Here is a 24747-nt window from a genome sequence, read left to right as displayed (position 1 = left end):
CATCTCTGTCGAGAAAGTACAATGCTGGTGCACGCCGTTCATTGTAGGACATTGAACACGGAGCTACGAAGCAGACCACCCTTATGTGTTCACATGTTGACCCAACGACATCGTCAGTTATGGTTGTAGTGGACACGGGACCATCGGCATTCGACCGTCGATCAATGGAAACGTGTCGCCTCTCAGGGCGAATCACATTTGTGTTGCACCAGGTAGGTGGTCGCCTCACAAACGCCGTCACCGAGGTGAACGGTGACTGGAAATGCGCAGCTCGCCACGGACGCGGGCTGGTGGGACCAGTACTACGAGGTGTGGCTAGAAAAAAACCGGAATGGTACTGGTGAAACAATAAAACGAATGCAATAAGGCTGAAAGTCGCGTGGCCTGTCACGTGACTCTCGCTCCGCCTACTGCTCGAGTTTCATCTGCCTCCTGCACTCAGTCTGCCCGTGGCGTCTGTTTTAAGTAGTTGACGTTTTGTCTGTGCGTCGGCAAATGTTGAGTGTACAGAAAGAACAGCGTGTTAACATCAAATTTTGTTTCAGACTAGGAAAATCTGCAAGTGAAACGTTTGTAATGTTACAACAAGTGTACGGCGATGATTGTTTATCGCGCACACAAGTGTTTGAGTGGTTTAAACGATTTAAAGATGGCCGCGAAGACACCAGTGATGACACTCGCACTGGCAGACCATTGTCAGCAAAAACTGATGCAAACATTGAAAAAATCGGTAAACTTGTTCGACAAGATCGCCGTTTAACAATCAGAGCAGTGTCTGAGTTAACAGGAGTTGACAAGGAAAGTGTTAGGCAGATTCTTCATGAAAGTTTCAACATGAACAAAGTGTGTTCAAAAATGGTTCCAAAGTGTCTCACAATTGAACAGATGGAACGCCGAAGAATGATTTGTTCTGACATCCTGGAAAACATTGAAAGTGATCCCACCTTCTTACAAAATGTTATTACTTGCGATGAATCGTGGTTTTTCACTTACGATCCCAAAACTAAACGCCAATCGATGCATTGGAAAACTCCTGGTTCTCCACGACAAAAAAAAAGCACGAATGTCAAAATCGAAATTCAAGGCAATGATGATTGTTTTTTTTGACATCAAAGGCATTGTGCACATTGATTGGGTACCAGAGGGACAAACAGTGAATCAGCATTACTACATTAGCGTCCTGGCTACGCTACGTGAGCGAGTACGGAGAAAACGGAACGATTTGTGGAGAAAAAAGTCATGGATCCTTCACCAAGACAATGCCCCACCTCACAGTGCGTTGTCAGTGAAGACGTATTTGGCAAAACACAACATTCCCATCTTAGATCATCCACCCTACTCACCTGATTTGGCCCCCCTGTGACTTTTTTCTTTTCCTTAAAGTCAAGTCAGCTTTGAAAGGAACTAGATTTGAGACTGTTGAAGCAGTAAAAGAAAAAGCAGCGGAAGTAATGTATGGACTTACCGAAAATGATCTGCAGCATTGCTATGAACACTGGAAAATTCGTATGGAGCGGTGTAGAGACCGAGGAGGAGAGTACATTGAAGGAGATAACATGAAATTGTAAATAATTGTAAATAAATGTTTTTTCCAGCATCAGTCCGGTTTTTTTCTAGCCGCACCTCGTATGCTGTGGGAGACATTCTCCTGTGCTTCCATGGGACCTGTGCTAGTAACTGAAGACACGCTGACAGCTGCGTACCACCTGCATGAGTACACGCTTGATGTCTTCCCGACGGAGATGTCATCTTCCAGCAGTATAATTGTCCGTGTCTCGGAGCCAGAATCGTGTTACAGTGGTTAGAGGAGCATTATAGTGAATTTACTTGGGTATCTCGGCTACGAAATCACACCTGATGTAAATCCTGTGCAACCCGTCTGAATCGCTATCTAGCAACATCAAACGTAAGCAAATCAGCGGCGCGTTATTTACGCGAATTACATGACCTGTGGGTAGACATCTAATGCCACATATCTCCACAAAACTAGCTACAAACTGTCGGATCCAATACGCACTATCAGCGGTGTAATTCGTTCCAAAGATGGGGCAGACAAGCTTTTATGTAGCTGGTCATAATGCTTTGGCTCATCAGTGTACATAAATGATTTGGCAAACAGGGTAAGCAGCAGTCTGCGGCTGTTTGCTGATGATGCTGTGGCGTTCGGGAAGCTGTCGTCGTTGAATGACTGCAGGAGAATACAAGATGATTTAGATGAAATTTATAGTTGATGTGATGAATGGCAGCTAGCTCTAAATATAGAAAAATGTAAGTTAATGCAGATGAGCAGGAAAAACAAATCCTTAAAGATGGGATAAAGCGCTTCGTAGCGTCCCGCTTGACCCAGTCACATTGCCGGCCGCGGTGGTCTAGCGGTTCTGGCGCTGCACTCCAGAACCGCGGGACTGCTACGGTCGCAGGTTCGAATCCTGCCTCGGGCATGGGTGTGTGTGATGTCCTTAGGTTAGTTAGGTTTAAGTAGTTCTATGTTCTAGGGGACATGACCTAAGATGTTGAGTCCCATAGTGCTCAGCATGATTTGAACCATTTTGACCCAGTCACATCGATGAAAAATCCAGCTATAACGTTGCTAAGGAATGTGAAATTGAGTGCTCAAGTAAGGATTGTATTGGGGTATCTGTTTATTCGGAGAATTTTAGGAAAGTATAGTAAAGGAGACTGCGTGTGAGACACTAGTGTGACCGACAGTTGAGCACTGTTTAAGTGAAATCGAAGCAGTTCAGAAGCGACTGTTAGATTTGTAACCAATAGGTTCGAACAACATGCAAGTACACTATTGACCATTAAAATTGCTACACCACAAAGATGACGTGCTACAACGCGATAACCGACAGGAAGAAGATGCTGTGATGTGCAAATGATTAGCTTTTCAGAGCATTCACACAAAGTTGACGCCGGTGGTGACCCGAAAACGTGCTGACATGAGGAAAGTTCCCAACCGATTTCTCATACACAAACAGCAGTTAACCGGCTTTGCCTGGTGAAACGTTGTTGTCATGCCTCGTGTAAGGAGGAGAAATGCGTACCATCACGTTTCCGACTTTAATAAAGGTCGGATTGTAGCCTATCGCGATTGCGGTTTATCGTATCGTGACATTGCTGCTCGCGTTGGTCGAGATCCAATTACTGTTAGCAGAATATGGAATTGGTGGGTTTAGGAGGGTAATACGGAACGCCGTGCTGGATCACAACGGCCAAGTATCACTAGCAGTCAAGATGACAGGCATGTTATCCGCATGACTGTAAAGGATCGTGCAGCCACGTGTCGATCCCTGAGTCAACAGATGGGACGTTTGCAAGACAACAACCATCTGCACGAACAGTTCGACGACGTTTGCAGCAGCATGGACTATCAGCTCGGAGACCGTGGCTGCGGTTACCCTTGACGCTGCATCACAGACAGGAGCGCCTGCGATGGTGTACTCAACGACGAACCTGGGTGCACGAATGGCAAAACATCATTTTTTCGGATGAATCCAGGTTCTGTTTACAGCATCATGATGGTCGCATCCGTGTTTGGCGACATCGCGGTGAGCGCACATTCGAAGCGTGTATTCGTCATCGCCATACTGGCTTATCACCCGGCTTGATGGTATGGGTTGCCATTGGTTACACGTCTCGGTCACCTCTTGTTCGCATTGACGGCACTTTGAACAGTGGACGTTACATTTCAGATGTGTCACGACCCGTGGCTCTGCCCATCATCCGATCCCTGCGAAACCCTACATTTCAGCAGGATAATGCATGACCGCATGTTGTAGGTGTCGTACGGGCCTTTCTGGATGCAGAAAATGTTCGACTGCTGCCCTGGCCAGCACATTCTCCAGATCTCTCACCAATTGAAAACGTCTGTCCAATGGAGGCCGAGCAACTGGCTCGTCACAATATGCCAGTCTATACTCTTGATGAACTGTGGTATCGTGTTGAAGCTTCATGGGCAGCTGTACCTGTATACGCCATCCAAACCCTGTTTCACTCAATGCCCAGACGTATCAAGGCCGTTATTACGGCCAGAGGTGGTTGTTCTGGGTACTGATGTCTCAGGATCTATGCACCAGAATTGCGTGAAAATGTAATCACATGTCATTTCTAGTATAATATATTTTTTCAATGAATATCCGTTTATCATCTGCATTTCTTCTTGGTATAGCAATTTTAATGACCAGTAGTGTATTACGGTGAAGCTTCAGGTACTCAAATAGGAATCACTGGGGAAGGCGTCGTTCTTTTCGAGGAGCACTATTGAGAAAATTTAGAGAAACGGCATTTGAGGTAGTCTGCAGAACGATTCTACTGCCACCAACGTACGTTTCTCGTAAGGAGCACGATGGTAATATTAGAAAGATTAGGCATATAGATAGTGTTTTTCGCTAACTCTATTTGTGAGTGGAACAGGAAAGCAAATGACTAGTACTAGTACACGGTACACTCCGTCACGCACCATACGGTGTCCTGCGAAATATGCTTGTTGATGTACATATATAAACGTTAGTCGTTGTTCATCTAGAACAAAATTAAGTATGACCGGAAACTGAATGACTACACTTGAACTTTTCATGAAGAGAGTGTAACCTCCCCCTCACTTATCGACCTTAACGACAGTGAAAAATTCAACCGCGTGTACCTAATGGAAATTTGGGAAAAAGCAATCGTCACCGAAGTTAATCTGTCGGTAAAGAGGGAGGAAAGGGTTACATCTAAATGAAAGGAAAAATGCTAATGAAACAGGTGGAAATTAATTTTGAAAAGGGGTAAAGTTAATAAAGAAAGTAAATGTGCGGCCGTTACGTTAACAATTAACTAGCGGTAATTAGCTATTTGAGATTTGGGGGAAATTACGGTCGCCAGTCCTAAGGACAATTACTATAGTAACTGAAAAAAAAGGTTATTACACATATAATTAGCACTAGAAGCGTGGCAACTGAAGGTTGACACGTGCAGTGTGAAAACTGAAAGTTTGTCAGAAGTAATAAATTTCGCTACACTCTGACTTAATTTAGCAAAAGAATTAATAAAACAGGAAAATCGAAAGTTAATTTAGTGACTGAAGTTAATAGTGAGCTTTCTTGCTGAAGCACATCGAAATTCAGTAAAATACAGTTAGTCTTGGACTACCTCAACAATCATTTCTAAAGCTACTTGAATCTACGCAATTTAGAAAGAAAAGATTTAACTTTGAACTTGAATTAAACGATTCTGAACAATTAACAATAGTAAAATTTAGTACGTACCAAGCTGAGCTGCAGTCACAGGTAAGCTAAAATACGGTAAGAAAACTCGCACTCTTAATTTGTGCTTGTGCAATCTAAATACTGTGGCCAGCTATGAGTACTTTAACTGAACTTTGAAATTAAAGCACTGAAATCGAATTATAGTACTTTAATGCTGGCGTTTGAATTTCAACGACACTCGGGTTCATTTTGGAAAAGGAAGGGACCCTGCTTGGTAATGCAATTGGGACAATGAGCAACAAATGTTCACGCTAAGTTGCTGTAATTATAGTTACGAAAATGGCACAGTTTGAAAAGCTGAGGTCTGCCATACAGTTCTAAAACTTTACGTGCTTCCAGTCTTCCTTGTTGGTTGATTGAAGGTTTGAAGCCGTCGATCAAGGAGGTGGCGACAGTCACTCATCGTCGGCCGTCGCTGTTGCAGAAGCTGGATGTTGGCGCGCCTTCTTCTCGACACGGTCACCAGGCGAAACGGGCTCTTGATGTGCGCCAGCTAATGCTTCCCGTCCGCGACACCATGTCAGAAACTATCATCGCGAGTCGAGCGCAATTACATGCTGCCAAACCCCGAAAGCGCGGCAACTCGCGGGAGCGTCACACAACACGCCTGCTCCACTGCACTACCCCAGCCAGACCCCCTCTGCTCTGCCCGCGCTCCATGCGACCGAGTTAACACTACCAAAGATCCTACACACTTTGATTCTTCACACGACCTATCGATGTAATCGTTCGATAGCAGTTTTCCCTAGGCAAGACCCAGCGTAAAAATACAAATAATATTTACGAAACAAACCAATTATACATCGACATAAATGCATAAATATATATATACAAATAGTAAACCAATTACAATATACGAAGACACAGAAATGTTATATATTCAGGTAACAAAAATAAGGAAAACAAATTTATAGTACAATAGATGGAAATAGGAGGACATGCATTTCCGGTGTTGCAAGAGCCCACGCAGCGGCTACGGTGTATTTCACTCTGAGTGTTCCTCAGGCCGGCAGGAAGACGTGTGCCGGGCCTCGACCCCTGCAGCCCCGGACACACTCAGGGTCCTGGCTGGCGGCCTGCCACGTGGCCAGCTGGCAGGCAGACCAGAGGAGCAGAGGAACAGGTTGCCGCCCACCGGCTGCGCTGCGCTGATTGATTGCAGCCGCGGACACCGGCAGCCGTTCCCACGACCTCGCGAATCCATCATCCGCCGCGAGATACACGGCTCTGCGCATCCCAATAACTCCGCTCCTCACTTTTCATCCGCCGGCAACTCACTCTCCCGACTCCGTGGCGGAAGAGCGGCCACCTGGTATCCACCGAGTCTGACCTGTTTGTGGCTACCAGTGCTAAGACGTAAGCAGCGGAACACACTAACCAGTACTGCAGCAACTGATAGAGAAGGATTAATTTGTCGCTCTTGTAAATAAATATGCGATACATACAATGACAGAAAGAAAATCGCAATACCAAAAAATAATAAATGTAGAGTAATAAAATTTCGGCACACGGTAGGGGTTTATTAGTGATTGGGAGCTCCAATGTTAGGCAGGTGATGGAGCCCCTTAGGGAAATAGCGGAAAGGTCGGAGAAGAAGGCCAGTGTTCACTCTGTCTGCTTGCCGGGGGGTCTCATCCGAGGTGTGGAGGAGGCCCTACCGGCGGCGATAGAGAGCACTGGGTGCACCCGACTGCAAATTGTTTCTCATGTCGGCACCAATGACTCCTATCGTCTGGGTTCAGAAGTCATCCTCAGTTCGTACAGGCGGTTGGCGGAATTGGTGAAGGCGGAAAGCCTCGCTCGCGGGGTGGAATCTGAGCTATTTGTTCCCAGAACCGATCGCGGTCCTCTGGTTTGGAGCCGAGTGAAAGGCTTAAACCAGAGGCTCAGACGATTCTGCGGAGATCTGGGGGTGCAGATTTCTCGACCTCCGCTATCGGGTGGAGAAATGTAGGGTCCCCCTGAATAGGTCAGGCGTGCACTTCACGCCGGAAGCGGCTACAAGGGTAGCTGAGTACGTGTGGAGTGCACATGTGGGTTTTTTAGGTCAGAGAATTCCCTCCCTAGGCCCGACGAGACGCCTCCCGAGACGCGACAAGGTATCAGTAGGCAAAACACAACAGCGAATGACAATATTAATGTAGTAATAGTAAATTGCAGGAGCGTCTATAGAAAGGTCCCAGAACTGCTCTCATTAATAAACGGTTACAATACCCACATAGTACCAGGGACGGAAAGTTGGCTGAAACCAGATATAAACAGTAATGAAATTCTAAACTCAGATTGGAATGTATACCGCAGAGACAGGTTGGACTGTGAAGGGGGAGGCGTGTTTATAGCGATAAGAAGTCCAATAGTATCGAAGGAAATTGACGGAGATCCGAAATGTGAAATAATTTGGGTGAAGGTCACGGTTAAAGCAGGCTCAAACGTCGTAACTGGATGTCTCTATAGGCCCCCTGGCTCAGCATCTGTTCTGGCAGAACACCTGAACGAAAATTTGGAAAATATTTCGAGTAGATTTCCCGACCATGTTATAGTTTTGGGTGGAGATTTTAATTTACCAGATATAGACTGGGAGACACAAACGTTTGTAGCGGGTGGCAGGGACAAAGTATACAGTGAAATCTTTTAAGTGCATTATCTGAAAACTACCTTGAGCAGTTAAACAGACAACCGACTCGTGGCCGTTACATATTAGACCTTCTGGTGACAAACAGTTAACGCAGAACAGGGAATCAGCAATCATAATCCGGTTACAGCATCGGTGATTTAATCGGTAAATAGAAATATTTTAAAAGGTAGGAAGATTTTTCTGTTTAGCAAAAGTGACAAAAAGCAAATTTCAGAGTACTTGACGGCTTCAACAAATTTTTATCTCAAGTACAGATAGTGTTGAGGATCAGTGGACAAAGTTCAAAACCATCGTACAACGTGCATTAGATGAGTATGTGCCAAGCAAGATCGTAAGAGATGGAAAAGAGCCACTGTGGTACAACAACCGAGTTAGAAAACTGCTACAGAAGCAAAGGGAACTTCACAGCAAACATAAACATAGCCAAAGCCCTGCGGGCAAACAAAAATTACACGAAGCGAAATGTAGTGTGAGGAGGGCTATGCGAGAGGCGTTCAACGAATTCGAAAATAAAGTTCTACGTACTGGCTTGGCAGAAAATTCTAAGAAATTTTGGTCTTACGTCAAAGCGGTAGGCGGATCAAAACAAAATGTTCAGACACTCTGTGACCAAAATGATACTGAAACACAGGATGACAGACTACAGGCCGAAATACTAAATGTCTTTTTCCAAAGCTGTTTTACAGAGGAAGACTGCACTGTAGTTCCTTCTCTAGATTGTCGCACAGATGACAAAATGGTAAATATCGAAATAGATGACAGAGGGATAGAAAAACAATTAAAATGGCTCAAAAGAGGAAATGCCGCTGGGCCTGATGGGATACCAGATCGATTTTACACAGAGTACGCGAAGGAACGCGGCCCCCTTCTTGTAGTGGTATACCGTAGGTCTCTAGAAGAGCGTAGCGTTCCAAAAGATTGGAAAAGGGCACAGGTCATCCCCGTTTTCAAGAAAGGACGTCAAACAGATCTGCAGAGCTATAGACCTATATCTCTAACGTCGATCAGTTATAGAATTTTGGAACACATATTATGTTAGAGTATAATGACTTTTCTGGAGACTAGAAATCTACTCTGTTGGAATTAGCATGGGTTTAAAAAAAGACGATCGTGTGAAACCCAGCTCGCGCTATTCGTCCACGAGACTCAGAGGGCCATAGGCACGGGTTCCCAGGTAGATGCCATGTTTCTTGACTTTTGCAAGGCGTTTTATACAGTTCCCCACAGTCGTTTAATGAACAAAGTAAGAGCATAAGACTATCAGACCAATTGTGTGATTGATTGAAGAGTTCCTAGGTAACAGAACGCAGCATGTAATTCACAATGGAGAGAAGTCTTCCGAAGTAAGAGTGATTTCAGGCGTGGCGCAGGGGAGTGTCGTAGGACAGTTGCTGTTCACAGTGTATATAAATGACATTGTGGATGACATCGGAAGTTCACTGAGGCTTTTTGCGGATGATGCTGTAGTATATCGAGAGGTTGTAACAATGGAAAATTGTACTGAAATGCAGGAGGATCTGCAGCGAATTGACGCATGGTGCAGGGAATGGCAATTGAATCTCAATGTAGACAAGTGTAATGTGCTGCGAATACATAGAAAGAGAGATCCTTTATCATTTAGCAGGCCAGCAACTGGAAGCAGTTAATTCCATAAATTATCTGAGAGTAGGCATTAGGAGTGATTTAAAATGGAATGACCATATAAAATTAATCGTCGGTAAAGCAGATGCCAGACTGAGATTCATTGGAATAATCCTAAGGAAATGCAGACCGAAAACAAAGGAAATAGCTGAAAGTACACTTGTTCTCCCACTGCTTGCATACTGTTCTCCAGTGTGGGATCCATACCAGATAGGGTTGATAGAAGAGAAGATCCAACTGAGAGCAGCGCGCGTCGTTACAGGATCATTTAGTAATCACAAAACGTTACGGAGATGGTAGATAAACTCCAGTGGAAGACTGTGCAAGAGAGACGCTCAGCAGCTCTGTACGGGCTTTTGTTGAAGTTTCGAGAACATACCTTCACCGAGGAGCCAAATGGTTCAAATGGCTCTGGGCACTATGGGACTTAACATCTGAGGTCATCAGTCCCCTAGAACTAACCTAAGGACATCACACACATCCATGCCCGAGGCAGGATTCGAACCTGCGACCGTAGCGGTCGTGCGGTTCCAGACTGAAGCGCCTAGAACCGCTCGGCCACTCCGGCCGGCTACCGAGGAGTCAAGCAGTATATTGCTCCCTCCTACGTATATCTCGCGAGGAGACCATGAGGATAAAATCAGAGACATTAAAGCCCACACAGAGGCATACCGACAATCTTTCTTTCCACGAACAATACGAGACTGGAATAGAAGGGGAGAACCGGTAGAGGTACTCAAGGTACCCTCCGCCACATACGGTCGGGTGGCTTACGGAGTATGACTGTAGATGTAGATTATTCATAAGTACCTCTGGTGTTTCGGAATACAACTGCACCAAAAGTACAACACATGCGGGAAATAGACGTACAGCGTGTCCAGCGAAGGGAGCCCTGGTTTCAAAATTAGATATCTCGAAAAATGATATCGATAGATGAGTGCAACAAACAGGGTGTTTATTGAGATAGCTGTAACAATTTTACACAGAATTTAATCAGAAGTTTCGAAATAATTCGAAAAGCTGCTAAAAGGTGGCGCGTTAACCGCAATATGTGGTGTCTATAAGACGAGAACGATCAATTCCACCGCTGAAACGTGAAATGAGGGTGTAAAGAAGGAAGAGGTTTAAATAATGTATTCTCCGCTACAAAGCGTTTTTCTGGTACTGAAATATGTAATGAATCTTGTCTCGTTGGAACTTGCATACATCAATTAAAGTGTTCGATTTCGTACAGATTCTGGCCAGGTTTGGGTGAATTTTCACAATTAAACGAAATATTCCACATTTGAAGATGTTTTTGAAGTCATTTGATTACCATAAGACTATTATTCTGATAATATATTTTTTTATTATTCAGAACGATCCATTTCGTAATGTCGATCTTGAACCACGAAAATTAGTAATCATAGTTGTCCGCCTAATTGATCTAATAACCAATCTACAGTAAAGACAATATTAACATGCTTAAGTTTTCATTATATCGAGGTTTTTGACTTTTTCAAATTTTATAGTTAATATATACATGAAATGTGTAGTATATAACAATATATATAAAATAAATATAATTAGTACATAATAATGTTTATAATTTCTCTAATTTCACTATCGATAATTAAATCGATCTGATAAAATTGCAGGAAACTGCTATTCTCCATATTGTCGAAATTTTTAATCTTTATTATAAATCTTTACGTAAATAATTATTTTCAGAAAACACTATACAAATTAAATATGAAAAAATAATTTCAATTAAGACAGTCATGTTAATATTAATTTGTACTACCTCCTGTTCTAGTAGGTGATGTAACCTAGGTTCATAATACTTGTAGAGATTTTGGCTCCAAGTGCATCACAGTTGTTTCAGATATCTTAAGATGAAGAGAATGGGTTTAACAGATAATAAGGTTGGTACGTGTTTCTCTCTGATGACCAAGTTCTTTTTACAGTTCAAGAATGTAGCACAATGTATTTTTGAGAAGTTGTGTTGTAAAAAGTGTGTAAATAACATAGAAATAAATGAAGACTGTCTTTAAAAGCAACATAATATTCCAGCGATTTCCTTAGCTGAAAAGACCTAATCCGTATATTGTAACAGTTTATATAGGAACAATGAAGCCAACCCAGGCACTGAGACAGACTTTGAAAGATAAGTAACATTTATCTGATAATGTAATGTAGTTTCCGTTACGTAATAATTTAAACATTGTCAGAACTATTACACAGTTAGAACAATATATGCACACAAAATTGAATTCTTCTTTATAGTAGAACATTAAGAGAATTAAATTATAAATACAAAACGTTAGAACACAGTCCTGTGGCAACGGGGCGCAGTTTTCAAGCACAATTTGATGTTACAAAAGGACCTGATGCGAAAACCATTCACAGGCTCTTCGCCAGATTCCAACGCACAGACAGCGTGGCCAATGATCTAGCGGAGAATGTAGGCCGACTGCTGTACACCTAACAACGTCGCCATGGTTTGCAGAGTTATTCAGCAAAATCTAAGGAAAGCCGTCCGAAGAATTGCAGCAGAGACTGGTTTGGAACGTTCCAGCATGCAAAAATACTGAGACATAGCCTATACAGGTTTCCAGTTCAAAATGTAAAGCCAGCTTGTTCCACCGGCATTAGTTGTGCGAGAGAGGGCTTGCCATGCGAACCACATTATTGATTGATAATGAAGGATTTCATGTTGATGCAACTGGATCACAGGTGCAGCACACTTCCACCAGAATGGGGTTCCAAAAATTCCATTTTTAGCGAAGCGAAACCACAGCATTCCCACAAAGTTATTGTTTGGGCTCCAGTATGGAGCAGAGGCATTATTTCAACGTTTTTCGTGATAGAAACTATCAACGTTATATTGCAATTTTGAAGAAAAAATGCTGACACTCAGCTAGCGCTGTGGGATCGACCAGGCACCGAGTAGTTCATCGAAGAATGGGCCAGGCAACATCACACCTAACAGGGGCATCACTTTGTTGATGTTTGCCCCATCTGAAAATGTAATAAACGAAAACACAAGACTTTGCAACAACACACTCCTTACCGCTCTGAGAGAACTAAGGACACAGAACAGAAAGCACACACAAGCAAAAGAACCACTTCCGCATCACACACGGAGACATAAATAAGGAACAGAAGTCATCGTAATTCGCGCCCTAATTTTCATAGCCTTTCTCGCCACCTGCGATACACCTCTCGCGACACACGAAAACAACAAGATGGCGTAATATTCTTGATCATAAACAAAGTTCGAAAGTTTCATTTTTATGTGTATAGAATCAGATACATACCATCCAACGAACGTGAGTATACGAATAGCTAAATAACAGCTCAGTACACACCAAATAAATGGATTCCACAACACTACCGCAACCTCAAGTGTATATTGCTGACATACGAAGTTCACCTTTTAGTATTTTGTTTACTAACAGCCACTCACACTGTTGCAGGTGATATGATGTTCGCTGAGTTAAAATGGCAACAAAAAAAAGAGCACAGAAAATATGTCGGAAACAGCGACAATAATTCTCATAAACATGCCGTAACATACAATAAATAAGGTAGTATGAAAATATCCATAGAAAACTATATTTCAGAAAACGAATAGTAAAAATGTGTTTTATAACCATGCTAATTTCTGTATGTTTTAGATTAAAAAACCCACTGATGATGGTGATATTTGTCGCCGAAACTAGGTTGGGAAGATAAAGAAATAAACGAATAACAAGGTGTTTTGCATCAAGGTGGACTCAATTTCTGACAGTGTTGTTGATCTGACTCCTTGTGACCACTTTTTGTGGAGCACATTAAGACACTGCCTACCGAAACCATCCCACCGTCCTGGGCGTGCTTGAATCGGCGGTTTGCATGGCATCTAAATCCGTTAATTCACTACAGCAAATATGGCAAAATTTGTCGGTTTTCGCCACACCCATACTGCTAGTGGTGGACATTTCTGAAAGATTGTGATGTGATTGTGAAGAATGCTTGCAGGGGTGGGTTTATTTATGCACACTGATACTGTACGAGCTGCACAGCGTTCAGCACCATCTGTTACCAGCTTTTCAAACTATTTGGAAATTTCTGTATAAAATTCTCACACCTTTCACAATAAACGCACCGTTTGATACACTCGGCTATCGATCTTAGTTTTCGAAATATCTAATTTTGAAATTTAGGGACTCCTTCGCTGGACGCTCTGTGTCGATGGAGAGAGCGTGTTTTAAATGTTTTTGACTCCCATTACAGGTGCCCAATATGGACACTGCTTGCTACGCACCACACGTCGATGCTACTGCTGGCCGGAAAGCACAGTGACAGCTGATTGCTTTGGAAATATTTTCATTGGGACGCCCATCCGCAGGCGGAAATTAATTCGATGTGACAAGACGGAGTGGGTGATTTGTCTTAATGTTCTGACACGTCTGCCTCTACTTGTTCCCTCGGCAACGATGGCGTGGCCATGCATATGACGAATTACAACGACTGTGGCCCATAACCAAGGAAAAGTCGTAGTAGAAGATCGTGTATTCACCTGTATGTTGAGATAAGCTTCATTATGAAAGCTTGACTATACTTACAAGAAGTTTCCGCAATTCGTTTCTGAATGATGTAGTGAAGGTGTGTTTTTCGCGTTGCATCTGAGAATGGATCCGGAATGAAACCCCATTTCTGTGCACCAAAAGCAGTGAAGCTCTTTCGATGTTGGTTTTCTCTCCTGTGGTTCATAATACCGAAGAAATTGCTGGCTAATAACACATTTATCCATACGGCCAAGCAAAAACTGTGTGCACTTTGCTTCTTCTTTGCAGCAGATACTTGAATACCTCGATCCTTGGCAATAAACCACTCCTTCCTCAATTTTCAAACATTTTTACACGTTTTGTTTTGCAGTGCCATTAATTTCTTCTTCTCATCATCAACATATTTAATGAGTTCAAAAGTTTGTCACTGCAACTGCCTGCGAAAATACTTTTCGCAATCACTGCATCATCCCAACGTACACTACTTTAAACTTGAATGAGGCTGTACTTGACAATGTGATCGAGTTAGATATCGATACGGGTTGTAATGCAGAATCGAAACTTGAAGATATGCTCTAACCAGTGATATATTCCATTCTTCGGTATGGTTTGTAGTTTTCGCGTATTCGTCTTTTGTAACCACAGAGGTGCTTACGGTTGACCCTACACATCATATTATCTGAAGCTGAGATTGGCGACCATCCCAGCATTTGCTTAAACAATCTATCCAAACCTTATGTTCTGGGTGGATGTTGTACCAGATCAATGGTCGTTAAGGTACCACTTCTCATCTCACGATCTTGAGCGTTCTGATGTAGCTTATCCTAGTAGGTGCGAATCTTATCTCTAATAATACCCCACTGTGTTAAAATAATAAGACTGAAGGTTGCTCTGAGGACTGTGTTCTCTAAGTCATTTAGAAAGCCAGAGATCTGCAGCCTCAAGCACACCTCTCTGCCGGCCGGGATGGCCGAGCGGTTCTAGGCGCTACAGTCTGGAATCGCGCGACCGCTACGGTCGCAGGTTCGAATCCTGCCTCGGGCATGGATGTGTGTGATGTCCTTAGGTTAGCTAGGTTCAAGTAGTTCTAAGTTCTAGGGGACTGATGACCTCAAAAGTTACGTACCATTGTGCTCAGAGCCATTTGAACCATTTGAACCACACCTTTCTCTGATAAACGTTGTTGGCGAAAGTAAGATAAATTCATAGTGAAACGGTCGAAGAGCAAGTTAGTTAAGGAGTGGTTACAAGCCCTCAAATATTATTCCCACAATAAAGAAAATTTTATTTAAGTTTCTCAGCACTGCGCACAACAATAAATAACAATACTATTCAGTTCCAGCTGATGCTCAATAAATCAGATATTACAATAATATAAATGTGGGCAGGACTCAAAGCTGGCACCAGTTCACAATACTAAATTGGTTGTACTACAAAATCGGCCTAAGTAGCGCAGTTAATGATACTTCTGAAACGTAAAATAGGAATGTACTTAACGTAAACAAAAAAATCTGTTTACAAAGCGAACTCTTCTTCTAAATTCGCCAAAATTACAGACTGCATTGCATCTATTCAGAAAAAATTTTGTAATAATCATTCAACACACAATTAAATAATTTAAACACTGCTTGTACGTTACGACAGCAGCTGCTAACTCTGCAGTAGCCAAGCATCAGCAACAAGTACTTGAATACAAATAAAAACCAGGATAATTTCAAGCAGTGCTTCTGTCTGACGGCATTTTTTAAATAATACTTAAAAAAACAGGGATACGTTGAAACACTAACAGCTATAATTTATGGCGATGGCTGTAAACTCTTGAACAGTTAAATGGGGAGTCCTGGTGAACATGGACCAACAGTAACACAGCTAGCTTGAAACTTGTAAAGACAGTGAAAATGATGGGAGACTAATCGTATAACATTATGCCTAGCAGAGCGCCAAATAAAACAAATTAACAAAACCACATTACCAAAATTTAGAGCCAGACACACTAAGAAAGACCAGATCAGCTGTATCAAACTATTTTTTTTTTCATAATTTACCCTGGGACACAAACTGATAAATGGTCAATTTAAATCGTAAGAAAAAACATCTAATTCCAACAGGAAGGTTAAAAAAACTTACAATGGGTGGAAACCATTTAATATGAAAAATAGTCCACTGCCTTCCAGGCTGTCGACAAGTATTAACCACTAAGTAAAAGGTGACTGCACTTAATGGAAACAAGGTTTGGAAAATAGCACTAAACAGATGAAACGTCCCCTTAGAACAATTTAGACAAGACTGTGCTTAACCTGACAGACTGTGCTTAACCTGACACACAATATTTTTAGCGCAACGCAATCTGACTATCAGAAATCCCTACAAAAGAATGGCCCTGACAAACAGTAAACTATACCTTTGACAAATCACTTACCTCACAAAAATCTTCATTACTCGAACTACTGCAATACAGCGAGCTCCACTACTGCCAGCTAAATAAAAGATTCAAACTACGGAAGGCACTAACTACTGATAGGGATAGTTAGCAAATGAAAGATTTTAATAGAGAACAAACAATGTATTTACCTTAATAGTCATAATATATATAGCAGTTCATGACAAATTACAAAACTCCGCCATCTCTCTCCCCACATCCACCACTGCTGGCGGCTCACCTCCAACTGCGCAACGCTACGCGCTGTTCACATCCAGCTGCCGCTGCCGAACACTACAGTGGCAGACAACAATGCAAACTAGCCACAGACTGCATACAGCACAGCCAGTGGTTTTCATACGGAGAGCGCTACGTGGCGGCGGCGTTACCAATATAAGAACCTAAACAGCCTACTCACATGAAGAAAACATAAACAGCCTACTTACACAGATTGTACTATATTTGAAAGACAGCTTCGAGACACAAACACACTATGGCAGGCAGAGTCCTGAAACATGCTCACCGGGTATAGATCTTTGAGTTGAACAGCGGCTACCCCAAAATGACCTTTAGTACACGCTGTGGCCACCTGCCGCGAGCCGGCAATTTCTTCCTTAGTATACACTGAGGGGAAAAAGTCATGGGACACGTCCTAACATCGCGTCGGACGTCCTTTTATCCGGCGTAGTGCAGCAACTGGGCGTGGCGAGAGCTCAAAAAGTTCGTTGGAAGTCCTCTGCAGAAATATTCGTATTGAGCCACGTAACCACTATAGACCTCCATAATTGCGAAAAAGCCCTTGATGGATTTTGGGCGCGAACTGAACTCTCGGTTATGTCAAGTAAATGTTCCATAGGATTCATATCGGGTGATTTCGCTCGAATCGTCCACAACGATCTTCAAATGAATCGCGAACAATTTTGGTCCGGTGTAATTACACAGTTGTTTGCGAACATGAAGTCAATGAATGGCTCAAAATGGCCCCAAAGTAGCCGAATATAACCGTTTCTAGTCAATGATCGGTTCAAATTGAGTCCCTACAAGCTCCCACAGTGCTTTGTCGATAACGTGGGTCCTTGGCTTCGTGGAGTCTGCGCCAGCTTCGAACCCTATCATCAACTCTAACTAACTAAAATCAGGACACATTTGATCAAGTTACGCTTTTCCAGTCGTCTAGGGTCCAACCGAAATGGTAGCGAGGCGCAGCAGAGGCGCTGCAGGCGATGATTTCGTGCTGTTAGCAAAGGCACTAGAGTCGGTCGTCTGCTGCAATAGCCCATCAACGCCAAAATTTGCCGCATTATCCTAATGTTGAGGGGCATGGAAGGGAAGCAGTGGTTGGGAAGGGAGTGAAACAGGGTTGTAGCCTATCCCCGATGTTCTTCAATCTGTATATTGAGCAAGCAGTAAAGGAAACAAAAGAAAAATTCGGAGTAAGAATTAAAATCCATGGAGAAGAAATAAAAACTTCGCCGATGACATTGTAATTCTGTCAGAGACAGTAAAGGACCTGGAAGAGCAGCTGAACGGAATGCACAGTGTCTTGAAAGGAGGATATAAGATGAACATCAACAGAAGCAAAACGAGGATAATGGAATGTAGCCGAATTAAATCGGGAGATGTTGCGGGAATTACACTAGGAAATGAGACGCTTAAAGTAGTAAATGAGTTTTGCTATTTGGGAGGAAAATAACTGATGATGGTCGAAGCAGAGAGGATATAAAATGCAGACCGGCAATGGCAAGTAAAGCGTTTCTGAAGAAGAGATATTTGTTAACATCGAGTATAGATTTAAGTGCCAGGAAGTCGTTTCTGAAAGTATTTGTATGGAGCGTAGCCATGTATGGAAGTGAAACGTGAATGATAAACAGTTTAGACAAGAAGAGAATAGAAACTTTCGAAATGTGGTGCTATAGAAGAATGCTGAAGATTAGATGGGTAGATCACATAACTAATGGGGAGTTATTGAACACAATTGGAGAGAAGAGATATTTGTGGCACAACTTGACTAGAAGAAGGGATCGATTGGTAGAGCATATTCTGAGGCATTAAGGGATCACCAATTTAGTATTGGAGGGCAGCGTGGAGGGTAAAAATCGTAGAGGGAGATCAAGAGATGAATACACTAAACAGATTCAGAAGGATGTAGGTTGCAGTAGGTACTGGGATATGAAGAAGCTTGCACAGGATAGAGTAGCATGGAGAGCTGCATCAAACCAGTCTCAGGACTGAAGACCACAACAACACAACAACAACATCTAATTACACGTCCTATCACCATAAACCCTGTATTTATTTCTTCCCTCTATGACACTGTAGAGGACATCCTCATTACTTAACTAATTTTCGGCATCTTTCTGTAACCGTGCGACCATAATGACGACTCAAACTTTTTGACATGAATCACGTGAGTGTGAGTGCAAATGAAAGCTCCACGGGACTGGAAGAAGGCCCAGGTCATAGCAATCTATAAAAAGGGTAGAAAATCGGATGCACATAATTACCGGCCAATTTCACGCGTCCGGCCATCCTGATTTAGGTTTTCCGTGATTTCCCTAAATCGCTCCAGGCAAATGCTGGGATGGTTCCTTTGAAAGGGCACGGCCGACTTCCTTCCCCATCCTTCCCTTATCCGATGAGACCGATGACCTCGCTGTTTGGTCTCTTCCCCCATACAACCCAACCCAACCCCCAACCAATTTCACTGACATCGATTTGTTGTAGAATCATCGAACATATTTTGTGTTCAGAGATAATGCCCTTCCTAGACTCTGAGAAGAACATCTGCAGAAACCAGCATGGTTTTAGGAAACATCGGTCATGCGAGACACAGCTGGCCCTCTTTGTGCATGATATATAACAGGCTCTAGATACCGGCTCTCAGGATGATGGCATATTTCTCGACTTTCGAATGACGTTCGACTCAGTTCAGCACTGTCGCTTGCTACAAAAAGTGCGCGCTTATGGTCTATCCAGTGACGTATTCGGTTGGATAGAAAGTTTTCTAACAGACAGGGAGCAGTATGTCATCCTGAACGGGGTGACTTCAACAGAAACAAGCGTAACTTCAGGTGTGCCCCAGGGCAGCGCAATAGGTCAGCTGCTTTTCGTGATTTACATAAACGATCTGGTTGATGGTATTGACAGCGGCATTAGACTGTTTGCCGATGATGCTGTAGTCTACGGCAAAGTAGTATTACACGAAAATTGTGAACAAATCAATGAGGATTTGCAGAAAATAAATGCGTGGTGTAGTGGCTGGCAGTTATCTCTCAATATTAGTAAGTGTAACCTGCTGCGTATAACAAGGCGAAAATCCCCATTAATGTATGAGTACAAAATGAATGATCAGTCTTTGGAAGCGGTAACATCAGTCAAGTATCTGGGTGTGACTATTCAAAATGATCTCAAATGGAATGATCAGATTACACAAGCAACGGGTAAGGCGAACTCTAGATTGCGGTTTATTGGTAGAATCCTGAAGCGATGCAGTCCTTCAACAAAGGAAATAGCTTACAATACGTTAGTTCGTCCAGGTTTGGAGTACTGTTCGTCTGTATGGGACCCTTACCAGTTGGGACTGATTCAAGAGATTGAGAAGGTCCAAAGAAGTGCGGCAAGATTCGTGACTGGTACATTTAGCCATCGCGAGAGCGTTACAAATCTCATAGAAAGTTTGAAGTGGGACACACTACCAGATAGACGACGCGCTAAACAGAAGGGGCTGCTCACTAAATTCCGAAATCCGATCTTCACCGAGGATGTAGAGCATATATTATTACCACCAACTTTAAAATCGCGTAATGATCATCATTAAAAGATAAGGGAAATAAGAGCTCGTACTGAGGCGTTCAGACAGTCGTTCTTCCCTCGCGCGATCCGCGAGTGGAACAGAGAGGGGGGGGGGGGGGGGGAACTGACTTTGGCGCGAATTGTGCCCTCCGCCACACACCGCTTGGTGGCTAGCGGAGTATATATGTAGATGTAGGTGTAGAAAGCGCCGGCCTTTTTTAGTTTGTGTGCGCGATACTACCACCAACTTTATTTGTGCATATCGGTAGCCCAAGACTTTTGTCACGTCAGTGTATCAGCTGCCGCCTACGCCTCGTGCGCGCACGCTCACGCCGGAGCCGGCGCAGAGCTCATGGACTCAGTCACGCCCTCCTCACCTTATCCGCCTGTAGGTGAAAGTCACTACTTTGCTTCTTGACCACCAGACCAACGCTCCAGTTTGCGAGTCCGGTACCTCTGTAAACGGCTGGGAACTCGACGCGCACACAATTTGTCGCGACACGCGCGAAGCTGTTGCTTAGTAACAGTAAAAGACTCTAACCACCCACAAAACGGATAGGAACCGACACGCTTCACACAGCAGTACGAAAGAGTCTTTTGTATCCCCTTTCTCAAGTTGTGTGTTGTCTTTGGAATGCGGTTAGAGATTTAAAAGGAAACTTGCCCCAACAAGAGCTGAACGAAAATATAAACCCACTTTGTGAGACCTTAACTTTTCCCGGCGAGTTGAATGTTCAAATAATTTACAGGTTTGCTGCCGGGTGACGTCGTCGACCACCGCCGATATTTCGGCAGGAGCACACCCTGCCATTCTCAAGGCACAACTGCAAGGAGGAAGTTTTTTTTTCCTTTATTGAATTTAAATTCCCCCCGAAGGGGGCGGGCTGGTAGCAGCTTAGTACGCTACTCTACAGCCTACAAACTTTTTTAAAAAACGGAAGAAACAAGAAAAACAGGCGATAAAACGGTGACTTAAAGTGTAAAATGGCGGGAAATTGTGGAAAGTTAAAACAGAAAGCAAAGGGGTTGGCAATGTTAATAAAATACACAGGAATCAGACAAGTAACATAGTAGACACACAATTAAAAAACATGGTACCGTCTGCTTTCTGTTCGCAACAGATAAAAAATGACACCCAGCGTTAGTACGATGGCTGTTCGCAACACTTCCCAAAAGACACACAACACGGAACACTCACTGTAAAATACTGCACGAAATGCTGGCACAAAGATGACACTCCCTAGCCAAGGGCAGATGGGGGGGTGGGTGACCTGGAGGAGGGGGAAAACAAGGAGGGAGGAGAGGAAATAACGAAAATGTGTGTGGGGGAGGGGAACCAAAGGAGGGAGAGGACTCATAAGGGGGGAGAGGGGCAGGGCAGACGCGAGAGGGAATGGGAAGAGGCAGAGGAGGGAAATGCAAAAGGACTCGGGGGAGAGAAGGGGGCAGAGAGAGGGGAGGCGGGGAAAAAAGAGGATGGAAGGGGGGAGAGGGAGCCCGGGAAAAGGACAGAGGAAAGGAGGGGGAGTGAGGATCAGAGTTGATAGGAGGGATAAATGGAGGAAGGGAGGGCATCATCCGGGAGGAGGAGTTGATGGAAGCCACCTCGGGAAAGGAGATGAAGGGTGTAGAGTTGGAGGGTTGGGGGGACACAACAGTGAAGACGTGGCAGGGGGTGGAGATAGGAGAGGAGAGGAGCAACCAGGGTGTGAGAGGGATCAAGGCGGCGGGAGGTGTAGAGTATGTGGATATGTTTGAGGAATAGGAGCCGATGGGGGAAGGGAATGAGGTCGTAGAGGATCTGCGTGAGGGATGGGAAGCGTATACGGAAGGCGAGAGGGACTGCATGACGCTCAAGGATCTGGAGGGACTTATAGAATTTAGGGGGGGGGGGGCACAAGGAGGAAGCAATGTGCGAGGGAGTTAGATACCTCGGTTCACAGAGGAGAAACAAGGAAGAAACCACACACAGAATAAGTAACCGCAAGGTCAACACAAAACCAAAGATAACCGCTATTTCTGATGTTGGTTATCTTTGGTTGTGTGTTGACTTTGCGGTTACTTGTTCTGTGTGTGGTATCTTCCTTGTTTCTGCTCTGTGAACCGAGGTATTAAACTCCCTTGCACATTGCCTCCACCTTGCAGTTGTGCCTTGAAAGTGGCAAGGTGTGCTCCTCTCGAAATATCGGCGGTGGTCGACGACGTCACCCGGCAGCAAACCCGTAAATTATTTGAATAAACCCTTTTGTCCACGAGTTGTACATGTATATGCGATTTTTTGTAAGTAGTACATTCACTAATTATAATCTTTAATAGGACGGAAATAAAAGGAAGATATTGTTTGTTCCAGAATATCCTTGACAAGTTCAACCCTGGAGCGAGACAGTTGATTCAGGCTGGAAAGGCATACCTCAAAGCCCTGCATGGTGAGTAATGGAGGTCTCTCCTTCTTTAAATACTAAGATAAAATCTTCTAGTAAGATACTGTACATGTTATAAAACTCAATCGCTTCGAATCTCTCAATTTTTAACTCGACATACCGCAATTTAGTAATGCATAAATTTAACATGAAGATAAATATAGAAAATGAAATTTGTGGTGAACATTCACAAGACAGCGATTAAGACGAAATTAAATGAAACAAAATCTGGTTTCTCATTTACACTACAGGTATTCTGCAAAAAATAATAAAGCGGCTAACTGAAATCTCGTTTTCGAGCAACATCCTTAGGTACGCTTCTGCGAAGATCGTAGAGGTAGGAAAATGATACCGGCGGAATGAACATAGGATGCTGGAATGAGATATGGCTTGTAAGAGCATTGCCAGCGACATACTCTCTCTGTACTTCAGATATTTCTTAAAATTAAAGACGTTTCATGGTAGCTTTCTCTCTATACAGAAAAATTGTGTCATGGAAAAACGTCTTCTCCACGAAACATGTGGGTAGTGTACAGAAAAGTGATCAACAGAGCTCGCAGACAGTTGATCTTTGGGAACGTTTGTGACAACTCAGTTCATTAACTCAGGCAGACAGGTTATGAGACGAAAAGTTGTTGGCCGATTACGATGTTGCTGTTTTGCCATCACCCGACACGAGTTCCAGTCATCAAGCGAGACGCTCAGCTTAATTGTAAAGTTTTCACCGATTGCAGAAACCTGCTCAGTTTCAGAAGGGAAATAGTTTTCAGCGACGATCATAAACATTGTAGTTGGTGAATGGGAACTTTGAACCACAGTTCATTCCTGAAGCTACACTCCTGGAAATGGAAAAAAGAACACATTGACACCGGTGTGTCAGACCCACCATACTTGCTCCGGACACTGCGAGAGGGCTGTACAAGCAATGATCACACGCACGGCACAGCGGACACACCAGGAACCGCGGTGTTGGCCGTCGAATGGCGCTAGCTGCGCAGCATTTGTGCACCGCCGCCGTCAGTGTCAGCCAGTTTGCCGTGGCATACGGAGCTCCATCGCAGTCTTTAACACTGGTAGCATGCCGCGACAGCGTGGACGTGAACCGTATGTGCAGTTGACGGACTTTGAGCGCGGGCGTATAGTGGGCATGCGGGAGGCCGGGTGGACGTACCGTCGAATTGCTCAACACGTGGGGCGTGAGGTCTCCACAGTACATCGATGTTGTCGCCAGTGGTCGGCGGAAGGTGCACGTGCCCGTCGACCTGGGACCGGACCGCAGCGACGCACGGATGCACGCCAAGACCGTAGGATCCTACGCAGTGCCGTAGGGGACCGCACCGCCACTTCCCAGCAAATTAGGGACACTGTTGCTTCTGGGGTATCGGCGAGGACCATTCGCAACCGTCTCCATGAAGCTGGGCTACGGTCCCGCACACCGTTAGGCCGTCTTCCGCTCACGCCCCAACATCGTGCAGCCCGCCTCCAGTGGTGTCGCGACAGGCGTGAATGGAGGGACGAATGGAGACGTGTCGTCTTCAGCGATGAGAGTCGCTTCTGCCTTGGTGCCAATTATGGTCGTATGCGTGTTTGGCGCCGTGCAGGTGAGCGCCACAATCGGGACTGCATACGACCGAGGCACACAGGGCCAACACCCGGCATCATGGTGTGGGGAGCGATCTCCTACACCGGCCGTACACCACTGGTGATCGTCGAGGGGACACTGAATAGTGCACGGTACATCCAAACCGTCATCGAACCCATCGTTCTACCATTCCTAGACCGGCAAGGGAACTTGCTGTTCCAACAGGACAATGCACGTCCGCATGTATCCCGTGCCACCCAACGTGCTCTAGAAGGTGTAAGTCAACTACCCTGGCCAGCAAGATCTCCGGATCTGTCCCCCATTGAGCATGTTTGGGACTGGATGAAGCGTCGTCTCACGCGGTCTGCACGTCCAGCACGAACGCTGGTCCAACTGAGGCGCCAGGTGGAAATGGCATGGCAAGCCGTTCCACAGGACTACATCCAGCATCTCTACGATCGTCTCCATGGGAGA

At 44.2% G+C, this 24747-nt stretch overlaps 1 protein-coding gene across 1 annotated transcript in view; it reads left to right on the top strand.

The window, feature by feature from the left end:
• The window catches only part of LOC126161269 (brain-specific angiogenesis inhibitor 1-associated protein 2), a 667893-nt gene that overhangs the window by 223764 nt on the left and 419382 nt on the right, over positions 1-24747 (top strand). Inside the window, exon 2 of the mRNA XM_049917008.1 lies at positions 22622-22697. Within this exon, the coding sequence (XP_049772965.1) occupies positions 22622-22697 (76 nt within the window). The remainder of the gene's footprint in view (positions 1-22621; positions 22698-24747) is intronic.

The sequence above is a fragment of the Schistocerca cancellata genome, chromosome 2, assembly GCF_023864275.1.
Source record: "Schistocerca cancellata isolate TAMUIC-IGC-003103 chromosome 2, iqSchCanc2.1, whole genome shotgun sequence".
Taxonomy (NCBI): Eukaryota; Metazoa; Arthropoda; class Insecta; order Orthoptera; family Acrididae; genus Schistocerca; species Schistocerca cancellata.
This window is presented reverse-complemented; position numbering and strand designations above follow the sequence as displayed.